The sequence below is a fragment of the Balaenoptera ricei genome, chromosome 2 (assembly GCF_028023285.1).
Source record: "Balaenoptera ricei isolate mBalRic1 chromosome 2, mBalRic1.hap2, whole genome shotgun sequence".
NCBI lineage: Eukaryota > Metazoa > Chordata > Mammalia > Artiodactyla > Balaenopteridae > Balaenoptera > Balaenoptera ricei.
This window is the reverse complement of record NC_082640.1, coordinates 80,521,000-80,532,748: the sequence shown is the minus strand read 5'-3', so window position 1 is coordinate 80,532,748 and position 11,749 is coordinate 80,521,000. Positions and strand designations below refer to the sequence as shown.

The 11,749-nt window shown below is 34.9% G+C and overlaps 1 protein-coding gene across 3 annotated transcripts in view; it reads right to left on the bottom strand.

The window, feature by feature from the left end:
- The window catches only part of CCPG1 (cell cycle progression 1), a 38,375-nt gene that overhangs the window by 1,172 nt on the left and 25,454 nt on the right, over positions 1–11,749 (bottom strand). For all 3 annotated transcript variants that reach the window (XM_059913241.1, XM_059913244.1, XM_059913242.1), the window contains 3 exons: positions 11,383–11,634; positions 6,928–7,049; positions 2,477–3,885 (listed from right to left, as the gene is read on the bottom strand). In XM_059913241.1, the coding sequence (XP_059769224.1) occupies positions 2,477–3,885; positions 6,928–7,049; positions 11,383–11,634 (1,783 nt within the window). The remainder of the gene's footprint in view (positions 1–2,476; positions 3,886–6,927; positions 7,050–11,382; positions 11,635–11,749) is intronic.

The window sequence follows — 11,749 nt, the reverse complement described above, 5'->3', positions numbered from 1 at the left end:
CTGAAAGCAGTAAACACATTTTTCATCCATGTTAGAGTTAAATTTATTTAAACAAGAAACAATTTTAATGTTTTTATCCATTAATCTATTATCTGAACACTGAAAAAGGATGTTAAATTAATCTGAAGTATAATCCTACTATAACCATACGAAAAAGATTCAGTGAGTTTATACTTTTATCCTATAGAAAGAAAAAATAGACAAACTGTGCTGGCAAAGAGGGGAAACACTCAATAGATAAGTAGAAATGTGACAGTAAAATAATGAGATGTGTTTCCATTATTTTTCCTCCTTTCCTATAAAAATTAATCCCCCCCCAGGGGCTTCATTCATGAATACGTATACATCTCTTACAGAGTCTCTCTCTAAGCTAAGGCTTATAAACACTGTCTACATGAACAGTTCTCCATCTATATAATCAGGCTTCTGTCACTACTTAACTGAAACACTCCACAATGCCATCCATGGCCATCCAATTCCGAGCCAAGAAATCCAGTCTTTTCCGTTTGTTTTGTTTTGTTTAAGCATTTAACACTGAAATATTCCTTTTACTTGAGAACATCTTTGGATTTTCATGATGCCACTCTCTGGCCATGCATTCTCAGCCTTCTTTCTCTACAACCCCTTGGATGCTGGTGTTCCCCAGGAGTCTGATAAATACGTCCAGCCTAGACTGTCTACACACACACGGAGTCTGGGCTAGAGACAGTCATATAACCAACAGCCAACTAATTCTCTACTTGTATGTCAACAGGTACCCTCCAAACACAATTCTCATTTCCAATTCCCCTTATGCAAAACCTTCTGGTATTCCTTAGCGTAGCTGATGTCACTAACTAGTGACCCAACCCAGAAATCTGGAAGTCATTGTTACTTTCTACTTCCCTTTCACAAGAAATACCACCAATTTTACTTACTGTATATTGTTCAGATCTGCCTCCTCCTTTCTAGTCCTGCTGCTGCCCTAGTTCAGATACCCTTCAGCTCATGTCTATACTGTTTCAAAGCCCACTTTCTAGCATCTAGCTTCACCCTTTCCAACAAACCCTTCAGGCTACTGCCCGTGACCCAAAATGCAATAAAGCAAGTCCTTCATAAAGTGAGGGTTCTTCATGCTCTGAATCTTTTCTTCTGTTCACACCCCAGCATTATCTTGCCTCCTTAAAGTAGCATGTCTTCATATCTCCAAATCTGTGCAAATGAAGTTCCCTTTGAGTGGAATATCCCACCCTATCTGCTTGGCAAGTTCTCACTTCTCCTTCAAAAGTTTGTTAAAAAGTTCAGTTCTAAGGCCATCTCACTTACAAAGCCTTCCCAAACATCTCCAGACTGAGGCCACCATATACATAGGCCTCCATACCTCCACTGCATTCCTTGTACTGACCTAATTCTCCAAAAGTTTGTGAGCTCTTTGACAGCAAGAATTTTTCATTTGTTTCCTCAGGGCAGCCTCACAGTACTTTGCACTAGATATGTATTTAATGAGTAAAGACACCAAAATCAGTCTCATTATTTTATAGACACATTACATTTACTCAAAAAGATATATATATAAAACTATCTCAAAGTTAGTTACCTTTCTAAAAGGTAAAAAAATAAAGCTAACATTTGAAGATTAGGTGAGTTTCATGTTACAGAATAGAAAGCTGATATGCAATGGATACAATATTACTTTTAGAGGTTATATATAAAGCACACACATTAGAACTTCTGGCTTGCGAAGTTTGCCATTTTGATCATGCCTCTACCTTTACCAACAATAATTCTGTAATAAATGTATTAGATATCATAATTTAGTTGGTAAATGGAACAGACAAATGAAAGTAAGTGGGACACCTGAATCGTTATTCTGATTTCAAAGTGAAATTTGTATTTTTCCTCCTAGCTTCCCAAAGTGAGTAAATAAATAAAAAATTAAAGGAAAATAATTTCACTTAAAGTGATTATCTTTTCATAAAGTATAATGAAAAGAAACAAAATAGGCTAAAATAGGATTATATATCCTTAACTTATTTAAGATAGAAATTAAACCATTTGCTCAAGTCAAATTGATTATATGAAATTTTCAGTTTGTAATAGATTTTAACTTAAAATTTCATCTTTCAATTTAATTTATCCTAAATTCTCAGGCAATAAAGTACTTTTACAAATAGTACTTTTGTTTACAAGAAGTACTTTTACAAATACAGCTGACCCTTGAACAACGTGGGTTTGAACTGCGTGGGTCTACTTACACATGGATATCTTTCAATAGTAAATACTTCAGTACTACATGGTCTGTGGTTGGTTGAATCCACAGATGCAGAGGAATTGCAGATACAGAGGGTCCGACTACAGGTCATATGCAGATTAACCCCCACGTTGTTTATAGGTCAACTGTAGTAACAGTCTAAGAAATTTATCAAATGATACAAATGCTATCCAATATAAATGTTAAAAACTATTATAATAATAACATGGTGCTATGTAAACCGACCTGGGTCCATATGGAGGGGAAAAGGTGTGACCAAAGAAGTGTCTATACATATATCCATCCAACTTCTCAAATACTCCATCATTATCTACTTGATATTCCTTCATGTCTTTAAGATAATCTTTAACATCATTAACAAAGTCAGTGAAGAGCTTCTGATCATGTATAAAGACACCATTTAGGAAAAACTTATTGATGAAGTGATCAAGTTCTTTCCAATGATGAAAACTATCCAGTTTTTCTAATAAATACCTTTCAATTAACTGTCTAAATTCATCTATCCTTACAGGATTCAACATTTTAACATTAAAAAGGTTAATGGATTCCTGTTGAGCACATTCAAAAACACCAGAACAAGCCTTTCTGAAAGAATTATAATTTTCACCACAGTCATGCTCAGCACTGCATTTCTGTGAATGTGTATTTTTTCCAAATTCTTCAAAATGAGGCTTTTCTTTCCTTCTCTCTCTTTGCGTAGTAGGGCCTCTACTATTCTGGTTTTGTGTATGTGCCTTATACTGTGGATATAAATATTCACTAAAAACTGTTGTTGGTTTTTTAGCTGCTGCTTCTTTTGTAGCACCAAATCTTTTATTGCCTTTTTCATCAAAGATATTCTTGGTGGTGTCTTTGAAATGCCTGAAAGTGGATTTAACTGAATCTGAGAATTTTTTCAGATTTTCTTTTACAGCTTCTTTAGCCTGTTTAATTTTTTCTTTATGATGCCTCACAAACTCCTTGGTAGAATTCTTCATGGCATCAAATGTTTCCTTAACAGAACCCAAAAATGTTTCCTTTGACTTATTTTTAGCTCTGTGGTTTCCTCTGTTCCCTTTCTTTTTTCCATCAGTTTCTTGTTTTCCATTTTGATCTTTTGCTTCAACATACAGTCTTTCCCACAAGTCAGAACGCTGCTGTTCAAAGTTTAGCTTGCGCTCCAGCTCAGTGAGTCTTTCCCGTAACACTTCTATTTCCTTGTTTTCAGTCACTACACTGGGAGAGTCTGGGTTGCTATATGACTGACTAGAGCTTAGCTGCTGGAGTTCCACCCTTAAAGCCATGGTTATTAGTTGTTCTCTTTCCAGTTCCCTCCTTAGCATCTTTGCTTCTGCCAACAGAGTCTCCTTTTGATTAAGGAAGCTTTGTGTTTTCAGCTTTTCTTCTTCCAAATGCTGCTTAAGTTTCTGATTTTCTGTAAATAATTCAGCACTTGTCCCTTTATCTTCCAATATCCTAATCTGTTCTCTTAGTTTCCTTAACTCTTCCTGTAATGAAGATAAGGCTTTTTCTTCCTTCTCCAGAGATATTCTTAGATACTGATTTTCTGTATCAAGGTTCTTTTTCTGAGTTTCAAAGGACATTTTCTCTGCTTCAGTATGGGTCCAACACCTTGCAAGGTTTTCCTTCAATGACTAAATTTTTTTGAAAGATAAGAAAGAAAAATGTCAAGAGCTTTAAAGGCTGAACTTAAATCTTTAAGATACAACAAATACTCCATAAATGTTTAGTGTCTATTTCTGCAGAGACTATCCTTTATGTAGTTTTTTCAATATACGATAACTGGAAAATACAAGGTTCATATGCAGGAAAATGCACAGCAAAGAGCTTCATCAAGATAAAAACATAGCACACTGGAAGAAGACAGCCTTCTATCTTTTGACTACAGGACTCCAATCTCTCCTGAGAAAGCTCCTAGAGAGAATGTAGGAAGGACTAAAGGTTCTCTGATCCTTGGGTGAGGGCGATTATCTTTTAAAAAAAGTAAAACTACAGCTAGAGATGACTTCAGGCTTCAGAAAGTTCTGTTTATACTTACTGCACTCTTTGAAGAAAAAAAATTTCAATAATCTTAGTCCCATTTGAAAGATCTTGGTCCTATGCAAATTAACATCTCTAAGTTCAGATAAGTCATACACGTTCTACCATACTTTAGAGAACACATTGAATCTTGGTAACATTTACAACTAATTTCTCCAATTTCAAATAATTTTCTGAAGAGACTGTAACCAGATTAGCAATGTAACTCTGATGTCAACATTCTTGCTGAGAAATTATGTCCAGTCAGGTTTAGAGAATTTTGCTGCAGTGCTAGGTAGCCTTGAATGATCTTTCTTTCAATGCATGTATTAGTAACAAACTTTCATCAAAACAGCAAGAAAGGGGCTTCCCTGGTGGTGCAGTGGTTGAGAATCCGCCTGCCAATGCAGGGGACACGGGTTCGAGCCCTGGTCAGAGAAGATCCCACATGCTGCGGAGCAACTAAGCCCGTGCGCCATAACTACTGAGCCTGCACTCTAGAGCCTGCGAGCCGCAACTACTGAAGCCCGCACGCCTAGAGCCCGTGCTCCACAACAAGAGAAGCCACCACAGTGGGAAGCCCGCGCACCACAACAAAGAGTAGCCCCCGCTCGCCACAACTAGAGAAAAGCCCGCGCGCAGTAACGAAGACCCAATGCAACCAAAAATAGATAAATAAATAAATAAATTTATTTAAAAAAAAAAAAACAAGAAATTAAACAATATGCTTAAACAGGTTAATGGTTATAGCACTATCCAGTCAGTTAATGGTTATAGCACTATCCAGTCAGTTAAAGTATCTTCATAAATCAGCAAAATGATACTTCAACTTTGCTTATTTTACTACAAATATTATGACTATTCCCTTTGAATCAGACCAGAAAAATATCTGATTTACAGAGACAAAAAAGAAAAAAAAATCCTTTGAATGATGATATTTTCCACTTGAAAAATAAATATCTGAAATGGATGTTTCACTGTCTGGCTCATTAATCTTCGAAGAACAAATTAAAATTTAAAATTTCCTTACAGTCATCATTTCATCTGCTCTCCCTGAGTGAGAAAAAACAAGTTTCATCTACCCAACAGAAATGGACTTTGGAGAATATTATGCTTAATGAAGTAAGTCAGAGAAAAACAAATACTGTATATCACTTATTGTGGAATCTAAAAAATAATACAAACAAATGTATATAGCAAGACAGAAACAGACAGATATAGAAAACAAACTAGTGGTTACCGGTGAAGAGAGGGAAGGGGAAGGGGCACATTAGGGATATGGGATTAAGAGATACAAACTACTACTATGTATAAAATAGATAAGCAACAAGGATATATCCTACAGCACAGGGAATTACAGCCATTATCTTGTAATAACTTTTAATGGAGTATAGTCTATGAATTACTATGCTGTACACCTGATACCAATATAATACTGTAAATCAACTATACTTCAATAATTTTTTTTTAAGTGAACTATGGAGTAGAACAGGCTAATGTAACATTATCTTTAAATGCACAAGCACGGGGAGCACCACAGAATGACTGCAGGGTACAATATTCTGTATCCAGTAAACTCTAAATCTTGAATCAAGTGACTAAGCAGATCCTGGACAGGTCTTCCATGATGATCTTCAAAATCCAAACTACATTTAACAGCTGGAGACAAGAGGTCTGCAAGAACTGACTCAGCAAATATCTATGCAGGGCGAGTCTCCTTAGAGCCAACATCATTCTATGGAACCAGAAACCATGATGGTAAGAAGAAAATGGCTGCTTTTTTATAACATCCTCTGCTCAAGGCAGGGAAAACTACACTATTTACAGTTAACTTCAGCAGTCCCTCCTTGAAAGATATAATTCAGATGTTAAGTGGGATTCTGTCTTCCACAGAAATACAATCATAACCCTATAAAGAATATATACATAAACTGTGAAGAAAATTTAGGGAAATGGAAGGAAAAAGGAACAGTTTACCTTTCTACCCTGAGTTTATCTGTAATCCCTACACCCTTCCTAGGCAAGAACTAGAGAGGAGACCAGGTATTTTGCTAATCCTCATAAACCCAGAATAGACAGCACAGTCCTGTTGGAGCCAGGTGAATTTCAGGTATGAAAGTGTAACATGCTTTCTCTTTCTTCATAACTGACATGAAACCAGAGAAAAAGGACTGGCTGATCACCTCCCTTGATCAAGGGTGGCTCCCAGAGAAGCTACAAACTCTCCTCTTTCTCTCTCACTGAATGAAAATGTTTTGCTTGGCTCTATAAAAATAACATTAATAATAATAATGTTTCATAGATAATATCAATTAAAATAATGTTAACTATAATATAGTGATTAGGAATAACATCTTTGGAGTCAGATAAACAGAATTAAATTCAGCTCTGCTGGCTGCTAGACTTGGGAAAGTTACTTAACTTTTTTGAGCCTCTTTCCCATCCATAAAATGAAATTAATACTTGCTTAATTCACTGGGATGTGGTGAGAAATAAGAGAAATACTGTATGTGAGGTACAACAGTGCCCAGGACACAGTAAGTACTCAATCAATAATTACCAATATTATTACTGATTTACTAATCTGCACTGTAGTTGTCTCTGAATAGCATAATTATTGGCTAACACAATTTTAAAATTTTATTTCTAGTACATACCTTAAAATCTATAAACGACCCTTGTTCCTGTTGACACTGGGAAAGATAATCCTTCATATCATTCAATTCATCTTCATGTATCTTTCTGACTAACTGTTGACGCTTCTGAATCTGAATTGTGCCTAAAAATAAAAATTTTTATTAGGGATATGTAACATAAATGTCATGATTACCAATATTTTTAAACATACAATAAAACATTTACTTTGCATATATTTAACTGCTTAATCCAGGCAGGATCATTTTCTTCAAAATATCATTTCACAGTTCTACAAAAATTCTGATTATATAAACAAAGAAGGAATAAGTAAAATCTTACAGTGTCATTCATCAAATGGTGGTATATGGATGTTAATTTATAAATCAGGCCAAGTAGGTTAATATATTTTTTACTTTATTTAGCATACACCAGAGATATTTAAGCAGTTCACTATCCTTTTGATTAAAACAAGCCAGACCATATTACCTTACCAAACAAAAAAATTTATGTAATGTTTCTGTCTTACTGTTGTATTTAAGGGCTCTCTGAGGTACATAAAGTGTTGCATTCCCCACTTCAACAGAGAAAGGAACAAACCATGGAGTCTATTCACAGGTTATAACTAAGGAAAAATGAAGATGTCTATTTTTTCTCACTGTATTTTGCCTAAATGATATAGCACAAGCCCAAAAAGAATAGCAAGAAAAATAATTGGCTAACTATGATTACCCACCATTCTCAAAGCCAGATCTTTTAAGAACTCTGCATTAGTTAGGTCTGTACTGGAGTATCACCATCCCTATCCCAGTAATAAAGAAATCGTAAATTAACCAGGATGCTCTATATTTTCACCCTAAAAATCAAAATGTTAATTTGCCAAGACATGCTGATCACATGCTGCTACATGCTTCATGCACGAGAAAAAAACAACACTAGATCAAGAAGAAGGCAAAATGCATTTGGCAACCATAATATTACATCTACTGAGTGGCATACCATCATGTAAAAGACATCACAGAATTTTGTAATGAAAGAGTATAATTAATAGTTAATTGATTTCTGAAAAATTAACTTATTTCTTCAGTACATCTTGAAAACCACTAAAGAGAAAACTTCTGCCAAATTACAGACAACTGTTACCAGTTAACAGCTATGATATTGTTAGAATTCACTTCTCAAAAAAAAAAAAAAAAATCACAAATTTGCATGGCAAATTTGTTTCAATATTACTCAAAAGAATCTCAGATTTTTTGAAATATCGAAATAAATTTATCTATAGTTCCCAAGGCAGTTGAAAACTTCTTTTTTGCAAACTGCTAACAGAATGAATTCCTTTGGCCACTGGAAAATAACTTAAAACTATGTGTTGAGATCTGAGTTTGCAGTACCATTACATAGCATATGTTTGATGACTATCAATGTGCCCTTTATCAATCAATCTCACAAACAATTAGGTTTTTTTTCCCCTCTACATCTTCAACTGCCTAACTATGAAGTGTTACAACCCAGGGTGTAAGGCCTTCTGGTTATATCCACAAATCTGCCTACCTTAATCACATTAACCCACTGTCAGTTTTTGCTACCACTGCTGTTAAGACTTCTCTTCTACAGGTGAAGAGTCTCAATCTCACCAGAGCTTGCAGCCAATATATCCAGCTGCCTGCTAGGCACAATTTTGGGGGTGTCTTCATTTAAAAAACAGAAACAAAAAACTGAACTTCAGCAACTGCCCTAATTTATTCTAAAATAAAGTTGGGTAAAAACAAACCGAACTGTGCTCACCATCTATTAACTCTCTCATCTAGCAAAACTCTTCCCCTCTAACTCCCCCAACACCAAAAGTAAAGCAGCTAACACACTTCTTGGAATTTAAAAAGTAAACCACCAATATCTCAAGCATCCAGGCTCAAAGTTCTGTTTTCCATTGTTACTTCAGTGTCCCGTATTTCACCAACCTTCTCTCCATCCCCACCATCACGAGAACTGTCAAGGTCCTGATCACTGAATACCTGAATTACAAAACCTTCTAGTTAACTGTTCTAATTTTTCCCACACTATTTATCTTCCTGCACTTTTCCTCTAAAATTACTGCTCTCAGTTCACTCTATAAATCAAACTCTCCTACCTGGATTCCAAGATGTTTTACAATTAATAGCATCCCACATATTCCAACCTATTTTCCATTATCTCTAAATATCTATTCTGCTATAATCCTGCCAGTTTTTCCAGTGCTCCCAAACCTAGCAAGTTTACTTCCAGATTATCAGGTTCTCCACTGCTAGAATGTTCTACTTTCCTTCCACCTAGTGTAAGTCCAGACCCAACTTAAATCCTACCATCTCTAGGGTGACTCAGTGTCATAGTTTGAGCTATGATTCTTGTCTGTGCTTCATAACTTAGCACCTAGTTATATTGTTATACTGTCTGCTGAAAAGCAGTACAGCCTATACTTAAAGCAACTCCATGAGGAAACCAAATCAACTGAACTCCGCGGTTGATTTAGAATATGGATAGTCTACAGGTAAAAGAAAGAATAAGATAGGTGCTTCATCAAGATTTTTTTTTAAATGTTTGTAAGCACTTTCAGGACCTGAAGCAGTGCCAAATACCTATAGTACATTCTTTTACTATCCTCAGTCCTTCTAGTTCTCTCTTCCTTCCAAGATAGATCTGACACTCCAAATTTATATCACCAAGGTTGGTGAATGTTCTGAGTGATTAACTTAGTAGTTCTTGTTAAATGGTTATAAAGCAAATGACTGTTTATGGAGTGCAATGACTGACTTCACAGTGCCTGGGAAATTCAAGCTGGCTCTAAAATCAACTCAAAAGAGCTCTAAAAGTATTGAGATCGGTGCCACAATTAAGAAAAAAAAATGTGATGTCCTTTAAAAGTGACCTTGAAAAGCTATCATTCAGGTTAAGTTTTTTTATGTTCCCTGAGCCAATCATATTACTATATGGACCTATTATTATGAAGGCTGTTCCTATTCTAAAAAGCTAATTTGAAATACTACAGGAAAATATTTATTAAATATAATTAATAAAGTAAATTTTACAAGTAACCAAAATTCTTAAATAACAGGGCAATAATTTCTCAACTTTGAAAGCACTCCTACATTGATCTTCCTACAAAATATTTAAAGGTCATGCAATTTGTAGGGTTTTAATGCAATGTGGATTAACATTAAATCACTGTCCAATTTTTTTTTTTAGTAAGAAAAGAAGATTAAAGTAAGACCTTCTCCTTTGTTACCTCCATGTTTACCTGCAAGGGGAAAAAACCATGCTCAAAAAAACATATTCATATATTTGCTCCAGCTAGATAATAAACAAGTTAAGTATATATTTCAAGTCAAATCTCATTACAACAAACTTCAAGGGAGGATACAAATTACAGGATCCCAGTATTAAATTCAAGCAGACATCCACCAGGAGTCTAAATACTTATTTTATTAATATAAAGTTAAATACAAGAAGGAACACATTTTACTGACTCTGACTTTAAACAAGAATTGATTGTCTTCACTAAGTTTCTTCTAACATTACACTATACTGAATAATATATCTTTTCCACAAATCAACAAAGGGAACATATAATTCTTCAACCTTAAGGAACACATTGTTGGAAGGAACTAGCAAAACCAGATTTACCCAGAAAGCTAAACTGTGGATTATGTAGGCAAAAATCCTAAAAGTAGTTAATACAAGGCAAACTGAAATTTGTGAAGTTGACAAGATCTAAGACATTTGTTTAAAGTGTCTTTTTCAAAATTCTAATAAAGCAAAAAGAATGAATGTTCAGTTCTCAGTCTTATCTTTGTACAAATATATACCTTAAATAAGACTCAACGGTTAGGCTCCCAAAAGAAAAATAACACCACATGGAATTCCTTCCTCTTTTCACCCAGGATACTTTTAAAGGCTTTGCATTAAGAAAATTATTAATCAATGTAAATAAACACTAATAAGGATAATAGTGAGCAAAGTATAAAACAAATGAATTCTTAAGTCATGTGAATCATGGAAGTAACAACGGTCACAAAATATAATGCTTTCATGAAACCCAAAAGTAGAAATAATGAGCACCTATTATTGTGACATTTCATGTGTAACTATTTCAAGTGGAATTTAAATAATCCTCCTAATAAAGTCACAGTTAAAGCTAGTTTAACTGTGATTCTAAATTAAAATGATTTGCCTCGTAAGCATTTCAGATTTTTAATCTTCCAATATTTTCTTTAAATAAATATATATATGAGCAATCCTTACATTTCTTAAATACTGACTCATTTCAGTGCAAACAAACAGCTTTGTGAGGCAACACCATCCCCAGTTTCCACATGAGCAAACCAAGGCTCAAACACGTACAAGCTTTCCAAGGTCATATATTTTAAGGAAGACACTGAAAACAGATCCCAGAATTCCTCTCTCTTCACCACCAGTTTATATACAACAAATTTTCAAATACTTACCATAGAAATGTCCAAATCCCATGCTGATTGCAATCACCAAAGCAAGTATAACACATTTATTGAGACCACTATTGAACTGACGTTTACACGGCTCCTTATAAGGTTCAGTTTCTTGTTCAGCAAGTAACCTTTCTTCAGATTCTGAACTAGAAACAGTCTTCTTCCTAGCACGGCGTCGTCTAAAGGCCGGACTGGGCTGATGACTGGTTTCATCACTACTTGATTCGTCATCGCTAGGCTGAGATGAAAATACTATTTTAAAAAGAAAAATGTAGATAAATATTAAATATTTTAGAAAAGCCTTCCCAGTAAATATGATTTAGAATGCCATCCCTACATGCCTTTTTACATACGACAGCCAAGAACA